This window comes from Chlorocebus sabaeus, chromosome 17 (assembly GCF_047675955.1).
Source record: "Chlorocebus sabaeus isolate Y175 chromosome 17, mChlSab1.0.hap1, whole genome shotgun sequence".
NCBI classification, from domain to species: domain Eukaryota; kingdom Metazoa; phylum Chordata; class Mammalia; order Primates; family Cercopithecidae; genus Chlorocebus; species Chlorocebus sabaeus.
The window spans coordinates 44,334,842-44,360,396 of record NC_132920.1 but is presented as its reverse complement, the minus strand read 5'-3'; the positions used below and the strand labels follow the sequence as shown (position 1 = coordinate 44,360,396).

At 49.1% G+C, this 25,555-nt stretch overlaps 2 protein-coding genes across 9 annotated transcripts in view; one reads left to right on the top strand and one right to left on the bottom strand.

Moving 5' to 3' along the window:
• Window positions 1–11,180, bottom strand: part of TMEM63B (transmembrane protein 63B) — a 28,818-nt gene extending 17,638 nt beyond the window's left edge. The window contains exons 1-5 of one of the 5 annotated variants that reach the window (XM_007972424.3): window positions 11,022–11,180; window positions 3,426–3,608; window positions 3,076–3,155; window positions 2,810–2,848; window positions 1,680–1,770 (exon numbers count right to left, since the gene is read on the bottom strand). In XM_007972424.3, coding sequence (XP_007970615.1) covers window positions 1,680–1,770; window positions 2,810–2,848; window positions 3,076–3,155; window positions 3,426–3,584 — 369 coding nt within the window. In that variant the 5' untranslated portion in view covers window positions 3,585–3,608; window positions 11,022–11,180. Of the gene's footprint in view, window positions 1–1,679; window positions 1,771–2,809; window positions 2,849–3,075; window positions 3,156–3,425; window positions 3,609–7,633; window positions 7,656–10,267; window positions 10,582–11,021 lie in introns of those variants that run through there. The other 4 variants (XM_007972422.3, XM_007972423.3, XM_073006035.1 and 1 more) reach the window with 4 other exon arrangements.
• Window positions 10,644–24,393, top strand: MRPL14 (mitochondrial ribosomal protein L14). Of its 4 annotated transcripts, none has more exons than XM_007972419.3 (3): window positions 10,644–10,751; window positions 21,766–21,854; window positions 23,869–24,393. In XM_007972419.3, exons 2-3 carry the CDS (start codon window positions 21,784–21,786, stop codon window positions 24,233–24,235), a joined length of 438 nt encoding a protein of 145 aa, XP_007970610.1. In that variant the 5' UTR covers window positions 10,644–10,751; window positions 21,766–21,783; the 3' UTR covers window positions 24,236–24,393. The 4 variants fall into 4 exon arrangements, with proteins under 4 accessions (XP_007970610.1, XP_007970609.1, XP_007970611.1 ...); XM_007972418.3 differs by having other exon boundaries at window positions 10,682–10,790; XM_007972420.3 differs by lacking the exon at window positions 10,644–10,751 and adding an exon at window positions 10,776–10,800.
• The last annotated feature ends 1,162 nt before the right edge of the window (window positions 24,394–25,555 follow it).

The window sequence follows — 25,555 nt, the reverse complement described above, 5'->3', positions numbered from 1 at the left end:
AGAGAGGAGGGCCTTGTTGCCTGAATTCCAGCTATTAACCCTCTAGTCTACCCTGGAAGGACTAAAGCCCAGGGTCACTGTGAGCTACAAGATCTCTCCCCACCTCCAGCCAGATGTGGTGGCTCACACCTGTAATCCCAGCACTTTGGGAGGCCAAGGTGGGCAGATCGCCTGAGGTCAGGAGTTCAAGATCAGCCTGGCCAACATGGTGACACCCCATCTCTACTAAAAATACAAAAATTAGCTGGGTGTGATGATGCGCACTTGTAATCCCAGTTACTTGGGAGGCTGAGGCTGGAGAATTGCTTGAACCCAGGAGGTGGAGGTTGCAGTGAGCCGAAATCACACCACTGCACTCCAGCCTGGGTGACAGAGCAAGACTCCACCTCAGGGAAAAATTGAAAAAAAAAAAAAAAAAAAAAAAGAGATCTCCCCGCTCTAGCCTCTAGGCCTGTAAAGGCAGAGAGTGGGGATATTCAGGGGAGGGCTGGGCAGACGGCACCCTACCCCTAACTCCATCCAGGAGAAGGTCCAGACATAACACAGGATGGGGTAGAAAGGTGCCTTTCAGCCATGATTCAGGACCATGCTACCTGTTGCCAACATCACCTGAGTCTGAGGACCATATGGATACTTCTGGCTAGCAGGTGTGACAACTTTGCCACCTACCAGTATGAGTCCAACTCAGGAAGCTGAAGGCCATCTTCTGCTGGGACTGCTGGAAGAGCTGCCACCCCTAGGACTTGCAGCCCAAGAGGGACTGACCAGGGCCAGCCCATGTCTGAGGATTAGAGTTCTGACTAGGCTCCTCACCCTCATGGAATTAATGACGGAGAGCCAGGCAGGTAACACCTGTGTGTTAGGTCTGATATGAAAGGGGGTCTGGAGTCTGTTATGAACTGCCATTCATACGCCTTTTTGAAAGGGACCACTGCCACTCAGCTCCAATCCACAAGCAGGTCAACTGGCCCACACGGCCAGGGGTCACCCACCTGCAACCTCCGAGCAACATGACGGATTCTGTTGGCTTTGCTAGGCAGGGCTGGAGGGCTTATTATTTCTTTTGTTTGTTTTGAGACGGAGTCTTGCTCTGTCGCCCAGGCTGGAGTGCAGTGGGGTGGTCCCAGCTCACTGCAAGCTCCGCCTCCTGAGTTCATGCCATTCTCTTGCCTCAGCCTTCCAAGTAGCTAGGATTATAGGCGCCAGCCACCATGCCTGGCTAATTTTTTGTATTTTTAGTAAAGACGGGATTTCACCATGTTGGCCCGGGTGGTCTTGATCTCCTGACCTTGTGATCCTCCCACCTCGGCCTCCCAAAGTGCTGGGATTACAGGTGTGAGCCAAGGGCTTATTATTACTTCTAAAGCCATGACTACGGAAAAAAGGTGGCCTTAGGATTAATCAGCAGAAATGGGCACAGAACTCTTTGTGGCAAACAAAGTTGGGAATTCACGAATGTTAGGGCTGTGCTAGTTTGGAGGCTGTGACATAGAGGAAGGAGCCAGGAGTTCTGGGCCTGGGGGGGTCATCCTGTGGTTCCCTGGATGAATCACTTTCCTTGCTGAGGAGGAGGCCAAACCAGCATCCCTGACTACACATCACTGAAAGTGAGGGACTTCTCAGCCCATATGCCCTGGGGGTGGGGTGGGGGACTAAGAAGTTTGGGGAAGGGCACTCACATTGTCCCTTTGGTCAAAGTCAACGGAGCTGGATACAGAGGTGAGACGCTCATACCGGTCATGACTGTCCCCGTGCATAGCTGAAGCCACACTGGGGGTGAGGGAGATGAGAGATCAGAGAGCCTGTTGAGTCTGAGTCCCCGGGGAGCTGGGCTGAGTGCTCCAGAGCTCCAGGGCTATAGAAGGCACAGAAGGCACAGGAAGCGCAGAGGCTGAAGCAGAGAGGAATGGCTGCCCTCTACCCGGCTTCCCTCAAATATGCCTCTTCCTTTCAGGGTGACTCAGGGTGGGAGTGGAGGTGGGCACTGATGCTGGGCAGTAGGGCCTTGAGGGAGGAGGTAATCTTCATCATCTCCCTAAGGAGGCTGAAGTGAGAACGCCAGAGGGCCCTGCAGTTCCAGAGTTGACTGGCGGGGGCTGGGGACAGGCAACAGAGCCAATATTATGCAAAGAGCAATGAGGAGGTGGAGGAAAGGATGGACCAGGAAAACCTGGAAGGGCTGGGAAGACTGGAAGGTCTCCTGGGTGGAGCCCTCCCCTCCCCTCCCCTCCCCTCTCCTCCCCTCCCCTCTCCTCCCTTCCCCTACCCTCCCGCTTCCCTGACTCCAACAGCTGTTACAACTCCAACTCCAATCCTATAGACAGAGATGACAAAGTGACAAAAAAGCCCAGTCTGGGGGGCTCCTTGGGCAGTCCCCCTCCCAGGCCTCCAGAAGAGGTGAGCAGAGAACCCTGGAATATAAAGAGCTAGCTGTTAGGTGACAAAAAGCTGCTGGTGACACCCAATCTTGTCTCTACGTGATTGTGCTGAGGATTTCCTGGAGGACAACTCCTCCCCTCCAGCCAACAAGGGCCGCATAGGCAGGGGCACACAGAGAGGGACTTCTCACAGGGAGGGACTTCTCCCAGGCAGGGAGCCAGAGGGAGAGATGAAGGGGAGGTGAGGCAGAGACAAGCTGGGGAGCCCCCTGCTCTGCAAAGCACACCGCCTGCGTTAATCCGAAACATGAGCCTGCAGAGGAGAAAACTGCAAAAAGAAACCAGCAACTTGGCAGGAAGAGAAGAGAAGCGTGAGAGAAGAAAAGGGAAAGCTGGTTTAGTGGGAATGAGGGGGCTGGTGCCCCACATACTATTCCTGTTCCACTCGGTCCCTCTCCTGCCGCCGAAGCCTGGGGACAGAGAACAGACAGGGTTAGCAGAGGTGGGGGAGAGTCCCTGGGGACAGGTGAGGAACAGGGGTCCAACTGAGGGCCCTCATGCCCCCATGCCCACATTGGGGCTAGTGCCTTTTCATCCCCCCAGCAAAGGGGAATGAGAGAGGGCTGGCTCCTTCCTATTCCTAAGGAGTGTGGAGCAAGGTGTGTGGAGAGCTAGAGGGAGGGTCCCAGACCCTTACCTGTCTGCATCTGTCACCAAGGCCAGCCGCCCATAGTCCCAGGCCACCTTCCGGAGGATAGAGAATAAGAACAGCAGTGCCTGAGGGAAGAGGGGGCAGTTGGCAAGTGCAGAGGCTGTCCACCTGCTGGACTAGGGGGCAGAAGCAGAGGGTCCAAAATCTTGTCTTAGAAGGGGATGACCCTGGCTTGGGTGAATGGTCAAAGTCGAGGCTTGGACTGGATGATGGGGACTCCTCCTGCTTAAGCCTGGGAAGTCAGGGGCAAGTGGCAGAGTGGTTAGAGCTGGAGGTGTTTGCCAGGTGTGTACAGGGCATGGATGCCAAGGTAGGGGGTGGCAGCAGGCACTCACAAGGAAGCACATGAAGTCGAGAGCCAGAACGGTGGGGACGCCCCCAAAGGGCAGGCCCTGCAGGACAGTGCTGCGGATGCGGGCGCTGTAGCAGTAGTCCTTGGGGTTGCTGTTGTTGAGGGCCGTGGTGCCCAGTGTGGCCAGCAGAAAGGGCAGCATGGCTGCTACTGCCGCATGGTCCTCCTGGGCAGAGGGTGGAACAGTCAGATGGGTTTGCCCCCATCCCCTTCATGGCCCAGTAGGGTGGGTGTGGGGAGAGGGCAGTGAGGGCAGATCACCAGGCTGCCTGGGTAGGTGGAAGCTCTGGCCTCTGGAGATAAGGGCCTAGGGAGGGGAGAGTTGAGTCACATGGATTTGCCTTCACTGGCAATCTGGCTATGACACCCCACCCTGGGTATGGGGAACTCAGTCTAGATGTCAGGCCTGGACTGGGGAGGCTGGTTTCATTAAGAGGCTGGTTTCATTTTCAGGAAGGGGTCTGTGATTTTCTAACATCTATCTAAATGCCCCCTGCCCCCACCACCCCCACACTCTCATTCTTTCAGTCTTAGGGCAGGGGGCAGAGCTGAGCCTAGGAAGACAGGGAGGGGTCTCAGATTTGAGGACTCAGGGTAAGATGAGGGGTCTCCACATCAGGGGAAAATGGGTCAGGAGCCAGCTGCCTCGTCCTGATCTTTTCTTTCTATGCCTACTAGAAAAATGGCACTATTTCATTTGATTAGGGTTTTGAACTCTGTTAATCACCTCTATATAACTGGCTTAGGTTCGACGATGGGTCAGAGTAGGAAGTCAAGTAAATAGCAGGACTTCTGCGTTCGAGTTACCTCCCTGGCTCCAGCCACTCCTGCTTATTCTCATTTCTCTTCCCTATACCGTTCTCCTCTCTTCAGTTATTTGCACAGGATCACCTGAGTGTTATGAGTACTACAACTCCCACAGTGCCATGCTCCTGCCTCTAAAGCAGGGAAGGCTGGGAAAGCTATGCCCTCCAGCGAGATTTTCCACTGGCAAAGGAGGGGAGAGTAGGTGGGGGCCTCTTAGCCTGCCCGGGCAGCCAGGGTGCTGTCTGGTTCCCTGCTGCTGGCCAGCTGCATTGATGCTCAGAGTGGAGGGGGTGGGCAGGAGGAGGAGGAAAGGGACAGCCAGCCTGAGTGCCTGGGTTCTCAAAGTGTTTGGGGACAGAACAGAGTGGGGCCCTGGGGAGAATCCCAGGATGGCGGAGAAGTGTGGCCTCAGCAGTGCAACACTGCCCCACCCATTTTACTGAGGGGTCCCTGGGGGACCCTTCTGCTGACAACACTGAAGCTCTGCCTTGGGGGTGGGGGGTGGGGGAAGGTCCTCAGGGAAGGAAAAGGAAAACCAGACAAAGAGAACAACAAAACTAGAAACAGTGACCGCAACTTCGGGAGCAGGGGCCCTTTGCCCCCAGGGGGAATCAGAGGGTTTCTCCTGCCTCTTCCTAACACTTCAACCACAGGGCAAGAGGCAGAAGCCCTCAGATGGAGGGGAGGATGGAGTTGTTGATGTGTTTTACTTGGTCCCAGGGAGTCTCTGCAAAGCCTGGATTAGGAAGACTAAAGGAGTAACTGCTGGTATGTCATGCCTCCCCCTTTTCCAGTTCAAGCTGCCTTTAAAAATACACCAATTTAGTAATTGTATCAGGTACCATTTGTCCAGTGCCCTCAGTTTCAAGAATAATATATACGTGATTTCATTCAATCCTCAATGATCCTGAGTTGAGTGTCATTGACATTTTAGGGTGGGGGCACAGGGACTCAGAGGTTAGGCAACTTTCCCAAGGTCACACTGCTAATAAAATGAGGGACCTAGGACCCAAACCTAGCTCACCTTCTTTTTAAAGCTAGACTGCCTTTCAGGGCACCACAATGCTTTTCTGATGTACCTAGAACAGGACTTGGCAGACCATGGAAGCTTTATAAATGCTCATTAAAAGTTCTCAGGCCAGAGAACTTGAGGGTGCTGTGGAAATGTGTGTGTCCAGGTATGTGTGTCCAGGTAAATGTGTGTTGATGTGTGGACCTGTGTCCAGGAGGAGCTAGGTGACTGCATGGCAGTCCACGGAAATGAAGGGAGTTGTTGGCTTCGAAGTGGGGGTGTGAACATGGGTGTGTCTGGGAGCCCGGGTATGTAAACATAAGATGCACAGAACCCTGGCGCACTATGGGAGGTTAAAGGTAGGTATAGGTATCTTGGGTTGAGGGGGCTCTAACTAGTCCCCCTTTCTCAATTCTCAACTCCAATGTACTCCAGCAATCTCAACACTCCATTCCCACCACTTGCCGGTTTCTCTGAATTCCAAGGCTCCACCAGATCAGAATGAAATGAGAACAAGCCCCAGAGTACCATTCCTATCACCTCCTGTCTTATCCACACCAAAGAAAGGTAGAGCATTTTGGAAGCTTCTATATGAATTGGCCCCAGCAGGGTGGACAGGGTCTAGCCAGATGCTTAGTAACTGAAATCACCATGCTCCTCTGCTGTCGGCCCCCTTAGGGTCACAAAGCACTCTCAGCTCCACAACTGCATTAATTCTCCCACCTGCATGGGAGGAAGGCAGGGTGCACTTAGATCACTATCCCCATTTTACAGGGAGGAAGCAGGAACCCAGTAGGGGAAGCAACTTGCAATGACAGGGCAGGTAAGGGGTGGAGCCTGGGCTGGCGGCTCTGCCGGTTGAGAGGCCTGCTCCAAGCTTTTAATTGTGGGGGCGGGGTTGCTGGGCTGAGTTTCATCAAGGGCAGCTGCTTTCAAAGCCAGCACTGGGCTGAGAAATAGAGGGAAGACACTGAGGCAGGACGGGAGGTGGCAGTTCTTCCACTCCACAAGGCTCCTGCACCAGCTATATCCCAGAGTTTCTCTAGTCTGATATTGAGGCTTTAGCTAGAAGTATGTCCAAAGAGTGATGGAGGAGTTTATTTCTAGCTAACTTAAGCTTTTATTTTACCATTAAGGAGTGTGTGCATGGTGGGGGTTGGAGAGCTATAACTTATACGCCTTTTTTTTTTGGTTGTTATGTATTTTTTTGAGACAGAGTCTCGCTCTATCACCAGGCTGGAGCGCAGTGGTGCGATCTTGGCTCACTGCAACCTCCGCCTCTTGGGTTCAAGGGATTCTCCTGCCTCAGCCTCCCGAGTAGCTGGGACTACAGGCGCATGCCACCATGCCCAGCTAATTTTTGTATTTTTAGTAGAGACAGGGTTTCACCATGTTGGCCAGGATGGTCTCAATCTCTTGACCTCATGATCTGCCCGCCTCAACCTCCCAAAGTGCTGAGATTACAGGCGTGATACAAACTTTTTCAATGGAGTTACTGGACAAGATTTAAGTTAGGGCTTGGGATCAAAGCAAGGCCATGTGGTCTGAGGGGAGGAGGTGAAGATGGAAGCTAGCTCTGTTACTATGAAACCTAAGTCTCAGTCTTCCAATCTGTAACAAAGAGATATGAATACTCTACCCCCTACCCACTTCAGAGGGATAGGCAAATAATATATCCACAAGTGAGCATAAAAGTAGTAGTAGGTGCCAGGCACGGTGGCTCACACCTGTAATCCTAGCATTTTGGGAGGCCGAGGTGTGCAGATCACAAGGTCAGGAGTTCGAAACCAGCCTGGCCAATATGGTGAAACCCCGTCTCTACTAAAAACATACAAAAATTAGCTGGGTATGGTGGCGCGAGCCTGTAGTCCCAGCTACTCGGAAGGCTGAGGCAGGAGAATTGCTTGAAACCAGGAGGCAGAGGTTGCAGTGACCCTAGATCACACCACTGGGTGACAGAGTGAGACTCCATCTCAAAAAAAAAGTAGTAGTAGGCAGGGTGGGGTGGCTCACCCCTGTAATCTCAGCACTTTTGGAAGTCAAGTGGGGAAGATCCCTTGAGCCTAGAAGTTGGAGGCTGTAGTCAGCCATGATCATGCCACTGCACTCTAAACTGGGCAACAGAGCAAGACCTTGTCTTCAGGGAAAAAAAAAAAAAAAAAAAAAAAGCCAGGCATGGTGGCTCACACCTATAATCCCAGCACTTTGGGAGGCTGTGGTGGGAGAATCGCTTGAGACCAAGAGTCCGAGACCAGCTTGGAAAACATAGGAAAACCCTGTCTCTATAAAAGATACCGCCCCAAAATTTAGCCAGGCATGGTGGTGCACGTCTGTAGGCCCAGCTACTCTGGAAGGTGAGGTGGGAGGATCACCTGAGCCCAGGGAGTTCCAGGCTGCAGTGAGCCGAGATCATGCTACTGCACTCCATCCTGGGTGACAGACAGAGACCCTGTCTAAAAAAAAAAAGGAAAGAAAAAAACAGAAAAAAAAAGTAGTAAAATAACACATGTATTAAAAATGTTTATTTAACTCTTCTTTTGTGCCAAGCACTGTTCTAAGCACTTTACAAATGTAACTCATTCGCTCCCCATCACAACCCCAGGAGGACACTGAGGTACAGAGAGAGTATATGAGATACTCAAGGTCACATAGCCAGTCTGTGGTAGACCTAGATAAGGACCCAGGCTCCCTGGCTCAAGTGTATGCTCTTAATCACCGCACTTTGCAGAGATATCTGCAAACAAGAGTCACTTCCACCAGGGAGCTGGAGGCAGCCAGTTACCACTCTGGAGAAATGCCATACTCTATTTCTACCTGCTTGCCTTTCCTCTTGCTTATAGCTTCCCTCCACTCAGGCCTTGGGTTTGTGATTTCAGGTTCTGAGGCAGGTGTAGGGGACAGGCACCGTAGTCTGGTGGTTAAAAGCACAGACTCTAGGATGTGACAGACCAGGCTTCTAACCTGGGAAAATAACTTAGTCACCCTGGGCCTCAGTTTCTTCATCTGTAAAATGGGACAATAATCCAGTTGTGTCGGTGTTCTGGGGATTAAAAGCTCTTAATACAGTTCAAGGCATATATCGGGCTCCAAGAATTAGCTATTGTTATTAATAAGGTATGGAATAAAAGGGATTGGTTTAGAGAAAGAAAACTGGTGAAAACAAAAATAAGATAAAAACACAGAATTTAACATGATAGAAATATAACAGAGCCCCTCAGTCAGGTTGGGCTTCTTATTCAGACCTAAGGGTTTACACTGTGTTAAGGATTCTGCCAGTGAGTGATAGGGAATATTCTCATTCTTTGAATATACCCCATGCATCTGTGGCAGCCTGGGAGGTGGAGGCATGGGAGAGTAATGGGTCAGAAGTTCAGAGATGATAACCCATTATTGATCAACTACCAGGAAGGATGTCAAGCTCTTTACTTGTTACCTTGTTTGATCCCCATGATAAAACTTGTAAGGAGGTGGTAGTAACCACACTTTTTTTTTTTTTTTTTTTTTTTGAGACAGTCTCGCTCCCTCACCCAGGCTGGAGTGAAGTGCCACGATCTCGGCTCACTGCAACCTCTGCCTCCCAGGTTTAAGCCATTCTCCTGCCTCAGCCTCCCGAGTAGCTGGGATTACAGGTGTGTGCCACCATGCCTGGCTAATTTTTGTATGTTTAGTAGCGATGGGGTTTCACCATGTTGGCCAGGCTGGTCTCAAACTCCTGACCTCAAGTGATCTGTCTGCCTCAGTCTCCCAAAGTGCTGGAATTATAGGCATAAACACACTTTTTAATGAAAACTGAGGTTCAGACAGGTTAAGTAACTTGTCAAGGTCACACAGCTGAAGAATGGTAGAGCTAGAATTTGAACCCAGGTCTCTAAGACTCTGCTATACTTGGAGGGAACTTGTATGATGTCCCAAGGGGGTTCTTAGTTACCCACCGCCTGACTTCTGCCTTACCATGTCCCCACCCACCTACAGGCCAAGACTGCACTGAGTGAGCCAACAGCAGGCCCCAGCATGTGCCACCTGGGGCATGCCAGGGCCTGGACCCTCTGGTGCCCTGGAGGACAATCATCCTGCCAGCACACCCCCACTTGAAGCCTGGCTGACACTCCCACTCCCCTCCTCATCCTGGCCTGGGAGGCAGGATGGACCCCTCTTCAGCAGGTGTTGGGCACAGCCTCATTGCTCCCAGGCTGCTGCAGACCGGTATTGGGTAGGCAAGCCCCAGCCCCCCAGGGCAGTGGAGTGCTCAAGCTTGCCCTGAGCGGCCAGACCTCTGCCCAGGGGACCCAGGCAGGTGGCAACACAGAGCCCCAAGGGCAGCCTCTGACCTCTCCTCCTCACTTCCCAAGCGTCCTTTCCTTTTCTGGGGAACAAGAAGCCAAGCTTTGAAACTGTCCGCCTTAGGCGTTCAAGACAGCCAGGAGGGACAAAGCGGCGCCCCCTCCCCGCAACAGGGCCTTTGCCCCACTCTCGGTTCCGCGTCTGAATCTTTTCCCCACCGCACCCTCCAACGCAGGCCCGGGCGGCTCATGAATGAACTGCACTGTGTGGGGCGTAAGGAGAGGACACGCTCCCGGGGCCGGCCGCCTCCCCAGCCTGCAGACCAGTCAGTCCCCAGAAGGGTCGGGGGCAGCCGCCGGCCTCATGCCAGCGCCTGCGAACCCTGCCCTTGCCCAAGCCCGAGCCGTTACCCTGGGCCAGCTTCTGGTGTACTCGCCCCCGGGAGCAGCAGAAAAAATAAAAGGGACCGAAGGCATCGGACTTGGCGACCCCGGGGTCCAAAACTCGGGGGCGGGGGCGGCTAGTTCCCCACAGCGGCGACGGACAGGCGGGGCGCAGCTGGCACTCCCGAGGGGCGCGCAGGGGACGCGCACCTGCACCAGGCAGGTGGGAGAAGAGTGGCACTTGGGGGCCGGGGGCGGGGGTCCCACCCCTTGGGATCTCCCCGGGACTGGGAAGAGCGGGCGGCGCGTATGTGGACCTCCGGCAGGGGTTGGAGGACTCACATTTGGCTCGGGATGGTGCGGGGTTGGGGGCAGCGCGCGCCACCGCTGGGTCCCGCGGGCCCGGGCACCTCTGGGTCCCGCAGGAGGTTGAAGGGAGGGGACGCGCAGCTGAGTCCAGGTTTTTTCTTTGGGTGGTGGTGGGATCTTCGAAGAAAAGAGCGAGGGCTGGGGAGGGGTCGCGTACTCACCCCCAGGCGCAGACTCGGCTCCGGCTCCGAGCCCCGGGTTGGGGCGGGGCGGGGCTGGGGGAGGGGGAGGGGGAGTCGCTGGGCGGCTCGAGCTCCGGGCTCCTGCGGCGGCCGCGGCAGTGTATGGGGGAGGGGGAGCGGGAGGAGGGAGAGGGAGGGGGCGGAGCCCCGTATGTCCCGTCCCCTACGCCGGCGCACGCAAGGCGCGCGCGCACTCTCAGATCGCGTCCGCCGGGCTGGGCCTGGCGCGCAGGCGCTGGGGAGAGACCGCGTGGGGCGAAGGCGGCGCTTGGTCGGTAGGGCCCGCGGCGGGATTTTCCCGGGCGGCGAGAGCGGTATGGTGGGGTGCGTGGGTGGGCGTCAGGCCCCTAATTCTCTCCTTCTCTTCCTTTCTCTCCACTAGGGGAGGCCCACTCCCCGGGGTGAGTGAGGAGAGGCCAGAGTGGGAGGCAGAGGGTCAGTGGGAGGGGTCCCGACGGGGAGGGGAGGCCCCTGACCCGGACCCTCCTCCCTCCGACTCTCCGTGGGCGGCTTCTGCGACTTCCAAGTCAGTAGCAGGCTCTCACCTGCTTTCCCCGGGTTGCGGAGCCGACTTGGGGAGGGCGGGCTGCGTTCAGCTGTCACAGGTCACTCCAGTGCGTCTCCTCGGGCTTCTCCGCTCTCCGCGCCGCCCTCCCCTTTCCCAACTTGGGTCTGGAGATGAGTTATCCAGACGCCTCTGTGGTGTGAGGATTGAGGTTTTGCTTTCACTCTGTCACGCTGATGAGTGCGCCCTCCCCCAGGCAAGGGGGTTCCCTGGTTTCTCATTTCACCAGAGACTGCATCTATCAGTGATTAAGACTGGAAAGATGAAGGGAGAGACTGAGACTCTTTTCTATATATATGTCACCCACACAAATAGATCACAAAGGCACAACGGGCACCAACCTGGTCATTTAATTTTTGGTTCCTGGAGGGGACAAAAAGGAAGTTTTGCTTTCCACAGCGGACGATGAATGAACTTTGCCACCATAAGAGATGGATGGGACTGAATTTATAAAGAGGTTAAAAGGGCATATGACGGACACCTTGGGCTACTTGGGAAACTCTGGGAGTTTGGGAGATACTTAACTCCCAGGGCTGGTGGTGGTGGGGAACTGCCACTGCTGAACAGGACGACACTGCCCACCTGGGGGTTTGGATCTTGTAGTTGGTCAGCGTCTCTGCTGTACGCTGGCTTTTCAAGAGTTCATTAGTAGCTTGTGGAATGCAACTGTAAGGTTTGATTTATTACAGTGTTTTTCAAACTGAATCCTATGGTGAGTTGTAAATCAGTTTAGTAGATCACGGCCATTTAAAACATGAAACAAAATATCAGACAGTGTTGCACTTAGTAAGGGTATTGTTTCTTGACACTTGCTTCAGGTGTACACACACGTGTGAGTGTATTAGGTGTTCTACAGTGTGTTTCTGTAGGTCGCAGTGAGAAAAATTTGAAAAGCATTGGTGTCCTGTGCCCTTCTATTTGCCCTCTTGCCTTTCTTTGCCTGAGTTTTCAGTCACTTAAAATTGTCCATGAGGATGCAGTTAGCATGCCAGGAATATACAGTAAAGAACAAAGTGGATCTTCTTCACGGAGGTTACTGTGTGAGATGAAAGACAGTTCACTATTCATCACTGGAAATACTGTATGTGCTATTGAAAAACAAGGATTTTATTGAGGTAAGAAGTTGGTTGGCTTAATTAGGAAGGGCAGTTTTTCGACTGTGACAGAAAGGAAGATGGAGACGAAGCCCGTTTTTGGTAAGGTGCCTGGTGGGAAGGGTCTTTGTAGGTTTGGATTCTGGGAGTTGTGAAATTGGTGTAATCTGTTGCATGTGTGGAACAATAAAATTCACTTTGAGGTCAAATAGCTGTGTAATGGATATCTGAAAAATGGAAGTGGAGGCCATAGTTATCTCGTTTTTGGACTTCTGAGAATCACTAGAAGGCTTTTTTTTTTTTTTTTGGTTCAGTCTGTCTTGCCCAGGCTGGGGAGATCTGGGTGCAGCAGTGAAATCTCAGCTCACTGCAGCCTCTCCTGGGATCTAGCAATTCTTATGCTTCAGCCTCCCGAGTAGCTGGGGCTGCAGGCGCGCGCCACCACTCCTGGCTGATTTTTGTATTTTTGGTAGAGATGGGGTTTCAACATGTTGCCCAGGCTGGTCTCCAACCCCTGGCCTCAATCAGTCTACCCAACTCAGCCTCCCAAAGTGCTGGGATTACAGGCATGAGCCTCCTTGTCCAGCCAGAAGGCATTTTTTATATGTTTTTATTTTTTACAAAATAGTATAGTTATGAGTCTGAGCATGTGGATTCCTGAGCTATTTCTGCCTGTGCCTGATTAGGGTCAGCACCTAATCCTTAAGGAGTGTGTGAGCCATCAAGTGACACTTTCCAGGGCAAGCATTTCAGAAAGCCTGACATGAGAATTAAGTGCCTTGTGGAATCCGTGAAGGAACAGTGACCAAAATATTTTATTATTGCTCCTGAATATTAAAGATAAAATGTTTCCTGGGGTGGGGGGGGGAAGGAAATAACAACAACAAAATTTCTCCGGAGTCCACTTTTCAGGTAATTGGGCACTGAATATGGTTATTTAGACTCTCCTTAGCTCCTAGAGTCTTCAGTTGCAAGAATCCTTTAAAACCTATTTTGCTCCACTCATGTCTTTGGGATTATGATACCTGGGCCCACCTAAGACGGATTTTCCTACTGTCAGGTTGCTTGGCTAGTTCTTTTTTTTTTTTTTTGAAACAGAGTCTCGCTTTGTCGCCCAGGCTGGAGTGCAGTGGCGCAATCTTGGCTCACTGCAAGCTCCGCCCTCCGGGTTCACGCCGTTCTGCTGCCTCAGCCTCCCGCTAGCTGGGACTACAGGCGCCTGCCACTACGCCCGGCCAATTTCTTTTTGTATTTTAGTAGAGACGGGGTTTCACCATGTTGGCCAGGATGGTCTCGATCTCCTGACCTCGTGATCCGCCCATCTTGGCCTCTCAAAGTGCTGGGATTTACAGGCGTGAGCCACCGCGCCCAGCACTTGGCTAGTTCTTAGGGCTGTGTGGGGGCTCGAAAAGCAGGTTATGGTTTAGCCTTCTGTTTTATAGGCTCATGGTTTTTCTGGCTTGTTGCTTACCCTTGGTATGATTTTACATGTGTATTTACAGTGACAACTAGTATTCAAGAGAAGACTGCAGTTCAGATCTCAGAAATGTTCTGGGTCAGGTAATATGCTGAATATTTAAAAAGGTCGTAGTAAAGTAGCTTACATTCACCAGTGAAACACAACTCAGAGTAGGAAAGCCCTCTGTTAAAAACTCAAAAAATCATTTATGGCTTTAGAAAAGAGAGGAAGCACTTTATCATGTCCACTCTACACTGAAAACACTTTCAGGGCTGTGATCTTAAAGAGACATCCATGGTGCTGCCCTAAGAATCAGGGAACAAGCTTGCTCTTCCTGGCTAGGATCTGGTAAACAATTTATCCTGCAGATTTAGTCCCTACTGGATAATTCAGAGAAGGATTGTCCGTATTAAAATGATCCCTTACATGAGTGAAGCTAAAGCACTTCCATTTCCAGACCACTTTGCTTTTCCCAATATAATCTCTGCTTGGCAGAGAGTCGTTGAGACCTGGACAGGTGATTCCAGGGTCACAGACTTGGTGTGAGAGAAGGGGAGGATGGAGTGAAAGAGATACATGCTTTCCATCAGCAGCACCCTCCCATCCCCATTTTTTAACTTTTCCACACTACTCTCCTGCCAGTCTGACATCGTCATAAACCTGGAGCCCACCTAAACCTGGCCCAATGTAAGTACTAATAGGAAGGGAATTATGCATATGATTCAGTAGAATTTTACTTTACCTTGTGCAGTTTTTCCTGAGTTTGACCAGATGAAGAATATTACAGATTTATGTCTGGATTATAGATGTTTGTATACTTGTGAGGTAGGGATGGGAGGGGGAGCAAAACTAGATAAACTGTACAATTATCTCCACATTGAAAAACCATCTTGAATAATTGAAAATTGTCAGATCTGTCTTAAGTACTACTGCTTACTTTTTTTTTTTTTGAGGCAGGGTCTCACTCTGTCACCCAGGCTGGAGTGTTGTGTCAAAATTATGGCTCACTGCAACCCCCAACCCCTGAGCGCCAGTGATCCTCCCTCAGCCTCCCAAAGTGGTGTAATTACAGGTGTGAACCACCACGCCCTGCTTTAAATACTTTTGCAACAAGGTGGGGCATAAGTTAGATAAACAAATATAGGACAATAACCCTAGACATGTTTTCCCTTTGTGAAATGGGATTGAGAAATGGGGTTTTCTCAGTGGTAGCTGTGGTGGAAACAGCCGATCATCCTATTGAGGGATACTTTACATTGATAGTGCTGCTGTGAAAACTCACACCTTGGCAGATCACTCAAAATCAGTTTTAGCTTTGGTCCAAGGCTGTCCTGCGTGTAGTGCAGATATTTAATGAAGAGATGGCTTTTTGTTTCCTGAGTTTTTTTAAGATTATGTGGCAGCCTTGCCAAAGGAGAAGGAGTACTTACCCTGTGTGTGGAACATTTATTTGTATCCGTGAAGCTTATTAGTGGCTAAAGCAGCATCACTGTGCAAGTATTGTGCAGTGTTTGATAAAAACAGCCTTGGGCTCTGATCTGGGCCTTATTGCCTTCTAACCTTGGGTGAGTCAACCAACAAGCTTTGCATTTCTGTCTTCATTTCTCCAACTCTGTGGAGCCTGCAGAACTGTTCAGAATCATTAGCAGATTCAGCCCCCTTGCAGACTGTTGGTCTTTCCTGTTTGTCTTTGTTTCCATTGGGAGCTCAAACTGAAATCTTCAAATAAAGTGATCTGTGTGAAAGTACTTTGAGAATTATAACATGTTGTTGTGTGAGGTTACCAAACCACGCACACACCACACTTCCTAAAAGGAAGTAGTTGGGCAGCAAAAACAGTAATGAGTCTGTAAGCAACAAATGAAAGTACTTATTGGTCCAGAATGGTTGAGGAGAAACCTGAGATGCGAGGGGTTGTGTCTGTGTGACAGGACAGAGGGTCCCAAAAATTCCTTTTTGTTTTTGATTTATCAGAGCTGCCAGGCCTTTGCTTTTCCTATTTTGATTAGGAAGGACATTTATACTCTCACACTGGCAGAGTTTGTCTTTTTTGCATCTGGGCTTTCCATTTGATTTTTCACTGTCTGTTTTCCTGTCCGTTACATACTAGCAGAACCTCCTTTAAAGGCTCATTTGTGATTGTGCTGAACTTTTTGTTTTCTCCTTTTTCTATAGAGGCCATTCCCCTTGAAAGGTCTTTAAAATGTAACCTGCCAGGTACCTGAAGATTGAAATTGTTTAGGTAGAAACAATGTATAATTATATATAGATCTGTGATACAAATATATTTTGCTGATCCTCAAAACTTAAAGTAATGGTACTTTCCAGCTTTCCACAAAGCATCAGAGGTACAGACTCTTTGTGTCTGCCCTTCCAACTCAGAGTAGGTAAAAATGAGCTCTCTGGCAGAGGACGGTGGCTCACGCCTGTAATCCTAGCACTGTGGGAGGCCGAGGCGGGCAGATCACGAAGTCGGGAGATCGAGACCATCCTGGCTAACACGGTGAAACCCCGTCTCTACTAAAAATACAAAAAATTAGCGCCTGTAGTCACAGCTACTCGGGAGGCTGAGGCAGGAGAATGGCGTGAACCCGGGAGGTGGAGCTTGCAGTGAGCGGCCAGCCTGGGCGACCGAGCAAGATTCCTTCTCAAAAAAAAAGAAAGAAAGAAAAAAGCACTCTGTGCCTGTGAGGCTTTCCCAAGTCACTGGGAGCCTGGGTAAAGGGCACAAGAAAAACCACAAACCCCACTGACATGGAGCCTCTCTGGAGCTGGAGGTTGAATTATAAATCAGTTCTTTTTTTGTTTTGTTTCTGAGACAGAGTCTTACTCTGTCACCTAGGCTGGAGTGCAGTGGTGTGATCTTGGCTCACTGCAACCTTCGCCTCCCAGGTTCAAGAGATTCTCCTGCCTCATCCGGGAACTGACTGTAGCTGGGACTACAGGCACATGCCACCATGCCCCACTAATTTTTGTATTTTTGGTAGAGACCAAAAATTTGGTATTGTTGGCCAGTCTGGTCTCAAACTCCTGACCTCAGGTGATCCGCCCGCCTTGGCCTCCCAAAGTGTTTGGATTACAGGCGTGAGCCACCGTGCCCAGCCATAAATCAGTTCTGTCCACTTAATAGAGAGTTACTCAGCTGTAGGTGTGCTAGGCACAGTTCTGGGCACTGAGTGTCTGGCAACGAGCAGAGCAAGGGCTGGTCCCTGCTCTCACAGAGCATGCATTCCAATGGAATCTGTAGGGCGATGCCAATTCCCCCATATTCCATTGAAATCCTTAGTCCTCCCTTGCCTCTACAACTGAAGGGAGATCTTAAAGCAAGATGGAAAATGAGCATGGCTTGGATTGTATTAATTTCTTTTTTCTTTTCCTTCCACCCACCCTCTCTTCCCACCCCCGACCCCAGCTCTTTTTAAGGAGAAGTTGATTCATTTTCTAAAACAGGAGGGTAATACTTAGTGCTGATCAGGAAGTGGCATGAAAAGCCATCTCTGGCACCAAAGTTTTCCAAATACCTGGCCTCCTCTAAGTGAGAGTGTCGTAGAGAAGGAACTATCGTTGAAGCCAGTCTCTTGTGCACAAGACTCAGAGTGACATTCCTTGTGAAACAACCATTGTATATAGACTAGGTCTGAAGTGATTCAGAATCTGTGTCCATAGGATAGATTTATGCTAGGAAATAATATCAGGGTCCATCAAAGTTGCTTTGAAGTAAATTGCTGCCTCCATTGCTCTTCCCTGATCTGAAGCAGTTATTTTAGTGGTGGGATGAGGCATTTTCCATAGTGGACAGTATAGGCACCAGGCCCAGGAGGTGAGTCCAGGGGGCCTGGAAAAAAAGCATGGGCTAATCCTCCATGATTAGCACCATCATTCTCTTTAGCCAGGCAGGGTGTTTGCCTGACATGTCCTGATTCTGAAAATACAGATAAGAGCTCTACCGTGTCTGGATTTCCCTCCGTCAGAGCCATGGGGGATCTGTCTTTCTCTTGGCTACCTCATTTATTTTATTCAACAAGTATTTATTGCACTCCTACTGTTACTATCAGGACTGGGTGGGGTCTTTTGCTAGGGTGGAAGAGGAGGGTACAACAGTTTGTTTTTTTGGAGGGATACAGGACATATATACAATAAGTGAATGTATTTGGTTCTTTCGTGCTTTCAAGTTCATAGGAATGCTAACTGCTGGCCATTTGATGTCTGAGTCCTTTGGGTTTAGGTCTAGAGGTCAATATCAGATCCACTAAAGAGCTAGTGAAAAGTCACTGAATTGGGAAATGCTCCCTAGAGACATGAATATATCACTTTTGTGTTTGAGGGCAGTACAGGTAATCCTTACCATCAGTCTGTGTGGCTCCTGAATTCCTGTAGCATGTTCAGATGCCATGTTGTCAGAATATCTGGTTTCTGAATTTTGGATAGCGAGTAGGAAGAAATAGAATGTTAAAGGACATCAGCCTTATCTCAAAGTATCCACATTTACTCAGTGTCGGTGTTTGGATAGTGAATATTGACTCTGAGAGTTGCACTGGCACAAGGATGTCCCAGTGTTCAGGAGGGGTAGCAATTGATGCTGCCGTTTGAGACAAGACTTTGTGGAGGAGATTCTTGTGGAGCTGGATCACATTTGACTGGGCAGAGATGAGTGTTGGTTGTGGAGATGGCATGAGAGCAAGGTGCAGAGAGGAGGCCTGAGTTTGTGTTTGTGCACTGATAGCCTTACAGAGTTTAGGGAGGTGCTTTGTGATGACACCTGAGTCAGGAAAGTTCTGGGAAGCCCTTAAGTACTTCTGCAGTTCTTGGACTAATATCAGCGTTCTTGAGGAAGCAGTGTGGTGCTGAGAGGCAGGGTGTTGCACTTCTCGGGAGAGGGAATGTGGGTGGTGCTGGGTGAATCTTGAGGGTTCTGTGGAGTCGCTCAGGAGACTCTTCTCCCCCAGGGAGCCAAAGGCCTGCCAGCATCAGATGGGAACAGCTTGGCAGGGATTTGAGCTAATGCAGCCTGGACCAGAAGGACTCTACTTTTCAGAAGTTTTGTTTTGTTGTTTGGTTTTTTGCCAGTTTTTAGCTATTGCTCTGAGTATGGATCTCTTCTTGCCTCCTGTACTACAAATTGTCTTCAAAACTTAAATGAGATTAAAGGGAATAATTTTCACCTGGTATGTGTCTCCATTTCAGTTGATTCAGCTAGCACTGAATTGGCTGTGAGTAAAATGTGCATGTGACGTCAGTGTTCTTTTTTTTTTTAAGATGGAGTCTCACTATATTGCCCAGGCTGGAGTGCAGTGGCCCAACCTTGGCTTACTGCAACCTCTGCCTCCCAGGTTCAAGCGATTCTCCTGCTTCAGTCTCCTGAGAAGCTGGGACTACAGGTGCCCGCCACCACGCCCGGCTTATTTTTGTATTTTTAATAGAGAAGGGGTTTCACCATGTTGGCCATGCTGGTCTCGAACTCCTGACCTTAAGTAATCCACCTGCCTTGGCCTCCCAAAGTGCTGGGATTATAGGCATGCACCACTGCGCCCAGCTGACGTCAGTATTCTTGATGGAACAAGAATGATTTAATAGTTGTAAAATATTAATATTTAAATTAAAGTTGCCATGTTTACTCTGTTGAGTAAGAACATGGGTTTAGGAAGCCCACAACTGGGGTTCATATTTCAGCCTGGTCACTCCTAGCCATGTGACCTTGGGTAAGTTATTTAACCTCTCTGGGCTTTATTTCTTTGTGTATAACAATGAGGCTAATAGTAATTGTACCCATTTCATAGAGTTTTTTGAGGGTTATTTTATTTATTTATTTTTTTGAGACAGAGTTTTGCTCTTGTCGCCCAGGCTGGAGTGCAATGATGCAATCTCGGCTCGCCACAACTTCCACCTCCAGGGTTCCAGCGATTCTCTGGCCTCAACTTCCTGAGTAGCTGGGATTACAGACTTGTGCCACCATGGCTGGCTAATTTTGTATTTTTAATAGAGATGTGGTTTCTCCATGTTAGTCAGGCTGATCTCGGACTCCTGACCTCAGGTGATCTGCCCACCTCGGCTGGGATTACAGGTGTGAGCCACTGTGCCTGGCCATGAAGTTTAAATGAGATGGTATGTAAGACACTTAGCCTGCTGCCTGACACATTGTAACCATTTGATAAGTGTTCATAAACAAAGAACACAGAAAGAGACCAAATGACCCTTAAAGCTGCTTGACACCCAGGGCTTTCGTGTGAAATGAGTTTTGGTATAGCAGAGCAAGGCTGCGGAGTGCGGTTGGAATGCCCTTGGACTGAACCTGGATCCAGTTCTGGTTCTGCCCTTGACTAATTGTGGGATTCTACACAAGTCACTTAATCTGCCTGTATATCAATTTTCTAATCTTTAAAATGATATATGACATGATGATGATGATAGCTTATTAGCTGGTAAAGAGTGCCAGGCACTATGCTAAGTGCTTTGCATGGCTTATCTAATTGAATCCTTATAACTACCTTGGGGGAAGATACTGTTAGTATTATCAGTATTCCCCTTGGGGGAAGATACTGTTAGTGTTACAAATGGGAAACCAAAGCTCAGCAGTTTGGTTACTTGTCCAGGGTTACCTCACCAGTAAAAGTAAAGCTGGTCTTATTTGGTAGTCTGTGATTCTCTGTGTGTCAGATGCTAGTAGTTGCATACATTAGCTGCCTTCTTTTGCATTTAATTTTTCTAATCATAATTACATTTTGGCTAATGCTTCATGGATTGTCTTAAGGAAAACATTTGGGAGTAAGTTTGAGATTTGAGGCTAAATTGTAGTTAATAAGCATTTAAAGGCCAGTTGTGGTGGGTGACTCACACCCATAATCCCAGCACTTTGGGGGGCTGAGGTGGGAGGATTACATTAACTCAGGAGTACTCAGGAGTTCAAGGCCAACCTGGGCAACAAAGTGAGACCATCATCTCTGAGGAAAAAAACCAAAAAATTAGCCTGGCATCCTGCTGCGTGTCTGTGGTCCTGACTATTCGGGAGGCTGAGGTGGGAGGATCACCTGAGCTTGGGGAGTTCAGGACTGCAGTGAGCTGCGATTGTACCACTGCATTCCAGCATGGGTGACAGAGCAAGACTCTGTCTCAAGGAAAGAAAAAAAAAGTATTTATGGAGTATTTAGGTATTCCTGGGGAAGAGTGGATACCTCTGCCCCCCACCCCAACATTCTTATTAAATAAAGTCTTATCTGAGGTGGTTTGAACTTGTGCAAAGCAAAGCTGTGTGTAAATACTACAGTGTAGAGGCTTTTCTCGGCAGACCTCTTGAATGGGCACCTCTGCAGCCAAACATTTGGGTGGAAAAACAGGTGTGTTTTGCAGCTGGCTACAGGCCTTTCTGAAGCACTCTCTGAAGTGATGTTCTGGTGTTTCAGGGCACTGGCAGCCTCCATATTTGTTAGTGCTAGGGAGCAACAGGGTTGAGATTCTGAAAACTGGAGCCACAAGTCTTGGGTTGGTGTTTGCTCTTTCAACTAACTCTTCAACTTGGTTTCCCAAAGCCCACTTTCAGCTGTAGTATGGTGTAGGTCAGTTTTCCATTTTACAGTGTTGTTTGGGAGACTGACCCAAATAGAGACTTTGGTCTTTGACTTGGCAAGAGCAGCCTTTGGCTTTGCTTTGCTGGCCTTGAGCTGTACAGGTGTTCTGGCCTTTACATTTGGGGGAAAGGTGATGTAGTGACAGACAACTTGAGTGGCTGCTTAGATACTTTACTTTCTTTTAGGGAGTTAAAGTGTTGGTTTCAGAAGGCGCATGAGTATCAACAAGGGCAATAGTGTGCAGTTTTTCCTCTATGGAGGACTCGAGAAGTCCCTGGCTGGATTTATAACCAAGGGTTCATATTTTCCTCCTGCCTGTAGAAGTGATGTAATAAGGAAGGCATTCTCTGTGCTGCTGTATTTTTTTTATAGCAGAAGCTGTTGTGGGCCATGCCACCTCTCCAACCCCAGAGTTAGAACGTGAATCAGCAAAATCGGAGCTAGAGCTCTGTCTCATCATCTGTGTATCCTTTAACCACTAAGATTTATATTTTGTGACTAATGATCTTGTGCTGGAAGTGCCATCTCCCACACAAGTCCCCAAAGAAAACTGGCTCTAAGGGCTGTGACTTAGAAACCAATTTTTCCCCCCTCTCGTTTTTCCTGCAGGATCTATCTTGGGATCCCATGGCTTTCTTTACTGGGCTCTGGGGCCCCTTCACCTGTGTACGCAGAGCACTGAGCCATCGCTGTTTCAGGTAACTTTTCCCATTAAGTTCTTAAAACTGTCTTTGTGTAAGATTTCTATCAGGGCTGGGTGTTATGGTGACTAGAACAGGAGTAAAAACTGAGGGAGGTAAGCATGGGGTTGGGAAAAGCTAAAGGGATCAGGCCGAGCTGGCTTGGTTGGTCTGGTCACAGGATGGGGGATAGGTAAAGAGGTGATGATGCTGTTAGAAGTGCGACAGGGAATGGCATATGGTGGAAGCTTTTACTCTTCAGTCCTTGCAAGACTCTTAGAGTGAATCTGACATCTCTCAACCCTGTCATTCCCCTAGAGCATTAAAATCCTCTCTTTTAAAAATGAAATTTTTTAAATTACAAAAATAATACATGCTTATTACCAAGAACTTGAGCATGATAGAAGTGTGACACCCTCCTCTTCTTGTAGATGCTAAGCCAGGAGAGCACAGGAGGCACGCCTATTGGCAGACATGCCTCATGGCCCTGTCATGCCCTCATCCCACAGGTGTTTCCTGAGCACCGCGCCTGGGGTTGGCCATACAGAGATGAATGAGAGTTGCTTCCTGTCCTGAAAGAATTCTCACTGTCAGCCATAGGAGCAAACTTGAAAATAAGTAACTCTAAGAAAATGTGATAGAATATTTTAATAGAGGATTGTACTTTGGATGGTCTCTCATAGGAGCTGCTAGTGGAGGAAGAGAAGGAGAAAGAGTGGAGGCAGTCTTCTCAAAAGGGAGGTGGGGGCAGATCCTGTCTAGGCCTTCAGGAAGAATTGGGAGGAAGGGTGTGCTTGGGGAACTCCAGTAGTTCCTGGTTGCTCCTGCCCAGAGTGGTAGGATGTGTGGCCTTAGAAGGTAGGTAAATTGGGACAAAGTTGTTGACAGTGTAGATGGTGGGGAGTAGCATCACTTTTATATTCTAAAGAGAGCTCTTTGTCTGTAAAGTGAAGTGCGGTGGGAACCAACTAGGACAGTAATGTCACGGTCTTGGTGCAGGAGAGTGAGCTGCTCAATGAAGGAAGTTGTTGGCAGGATTGGAGAGAAAGGACATAGGTACTTAGCGGGTGATATTAACAGGACTTGGTGGCCAGTTGATGTTGGTGGAGAGAGGTTTATGGCTTGGGTTCTGGTGCTGCTGGAGAAGCCATTATCTAGATAAGAAGTGTAGCAGCAGGAGGAGGTTTGCAAGGGGAGGCAGTGAGGTCAGTTTGGGACCTACTGAGTTTGCAGTATCTATAGAGTAGGGAGTTGAGGAGAGTGGCAGTGTATGGAACTAGAATATAGAAGAGAGGCGGGGCTGGAGATGGAATTTACTGGTTGGCAGCAATGCTAATGGGCAAGACTGCCTAGAGTAGGCATAAAAAACAAGAGAAGAGGTCCTAGGATTACCCTGTGGAAACACCAGCATCAGGTGCTAGCATCAGGAAAACAGGAATCCCACTGTAATCGTCTTGTTTAATAATACCTTGTCTGTCTTTAATAAGTACTCTCTAAAAATTTTTTTTTCTAATGAGGAAAAATGTATTAAAAGATTATTACCTTGACTTATTTCCAGTTTCTGCTATGTTGTGTCAAAGACTTCCCTTTGCAAACTTACCCATATCTTCTAGTTCCCAGCAACGTGTAAATAAGAAAATTAGGGAATGGTGTATTCTGGGGAAGCAGGTTTTTCAGGATAGGCAGTGGATGAGGCCTAGCCCATAAGGGATTCCTTTAAGTCCTCAGAGTCCTTTTGGAAAGCAAAGGCTTTAAGTTAGGCTGCTGTGAAGTTCATTGTCACATTGGGTTCTCTTTAAAACTCATCCAAACTGAGATCTTGACACAACAGCAGAAGCTCTCAATTGTGAGGAAACTGTTGTGGGTACAGATAAGTCTTCACAAAGTCCTGACTTTCTGTTGCTGCTCCTGGACAGCACTCTGCTGTGTGTGTGTTGCTGACATGCACTTTCTCCCTAGCCTTGACCTTTCAGAGGCCTGTGCACCCTCACCATGAGAGATACAGACTGCAGACTTTTTTTTCTCCCACCAGCACCACTGGGAGCCTGAGTGCGATTCAGAAGATGACGCGGGTACGAGTGGTGGACAACAGTGCCCTGGGGAACAGCGCATACCATCGGGCTCCTCGCTGCATTCATGTCTATAACAAGAATGGAGTGGGCAAGGTGGGCGACCAGATACTACTGGCCATCAAGGGACAGAAGAAAAAGGCGCTTATTGTGGGACATTGCATGCCTGGCCCCCGAATGACCCCCAGATTCGACTCCAACAACGTGGTCCTCATTGAGGACAATGGGAACCCTGTGGGGACACGAATTAAGACACCCATCCCCAGCAGCCTGCGCAAGCGGGAAGGCGAGTATTCCAAGGTGCTGGCCATTGCTCAGAACTTTGTGTGAGTTGAGCCCAGGCCTCTGGTTGCAGGAGGGCTCGTGAATGGAGCAGTTCTGAGAACCACACTTTTGCTAAGGGAGCTTGGGAGCCACATGGCTGCTCCCTTCACACTGGGTAACAGTGTAATGTCCTGTGAGAGAATAAATATATTCATTTATGTGTTCCGGAGCCTTCTGGGATGTGGTGGGAAAATAAATGACACTGAAGCAGTTGAACGGTGGCTTACCCAAGTCTGGCCACACGGGGTAGCATTCTTTACATGGAGCAGCCTTGGTGCCAGGGTCTGAGCCCTTGCTTTTCTGGTTTGGACCCTGTGAGTTCACGCAGGACTGTCAGGCCCTGGAAAACTGAGGTACACACCAAATGCCAATTTATAAATGTACCGTGGAGTCTGCCACTTTCCAACCAAAAGATATTTGTTTTTGTTTTTCTCATCCCAAATATCCTCTTCCTGTATTAGTGGGCTTGAGGCTTTAAATGGTTATAAAGATGACCAGGTTAGCATGGAATAAGAGCAGAGAGGCTGATTTAATCTAGTGAACATTCCCTTTAGGCTGTAGTAAAGCCCAGACAGTAATTCTTTCTTTGTTCTGGATATTCTGCCAGAACACTCCTCTGTGCCCAATAGCAGAGCTTCCTTCCTGGACTGCTGGAGAAATGGATACATTCTTACATTTTGCAGATGACATAATCTTGGGCCTGTGCAGGTGATTCAGTGAGTTATCTTTCCTTCATCTGTTGGTCTGCTTGGGGAGATTTAGAGGCTCCCTTAGTTTCTTTAGTGGAACCTCATCAACTTATTTATAAATTCTTTTTTTTTTTTTTTTTTTTCTTTTTTGAGACGGAGTCTCTCTCTGTCACCCAGGCTGGAGTGCAGTGGCACGATCTTGGCTCACTGCAACCTCCACCTCCCGGATTTAAGCGATTCTCCTGCCTCAGCCTCATGAATAGCTGGGATTACAGGCATGCGCCACCACACCCAGCTGATTTTTGTATTTTTAGTGGAGACGGGGTTTCACCATGTTGGTCAGGCTGTTCTCGAACTCCTGACCTTGTGATCTGCCCACCTGGGCTTCCCAAAGTGCTGGGATTACAGATGTGAGCCACTGCGCCCAGCCTTTTTTTTTTTTTTTTTTTTTTGTTTTATTCATTTAGAATACCTTAGGTAGTTAACTCATTAAATGAGTAACTAATCTCAGTGGCTTCTGAGAGTCAGAGTAGGATAATAATTTGGAACGCAGGCTCTTGTACCAGACTGTATGGGTTTGAAGCCTGACTCTACCACTTAATGACTATGGGCAAATTATTTTACTTTTCTGTGGCTC

Coding starts and splice junctions, on each gene's coding strand:
- MRPL14 (XM_007972419.3), top strand. CDS start 21,784: ATGGCTTTCTTTACTGGGCTCTGGGGCCCCTTCACCTGTGTACGCAGA. Junction 21,855..23,868: donor CTGAGCCATCGCTGTTTCAG/GTAACTTTTCCC, acceptor TTCTCCCACCAG/CACCACTGGGAGCCTGAGTG.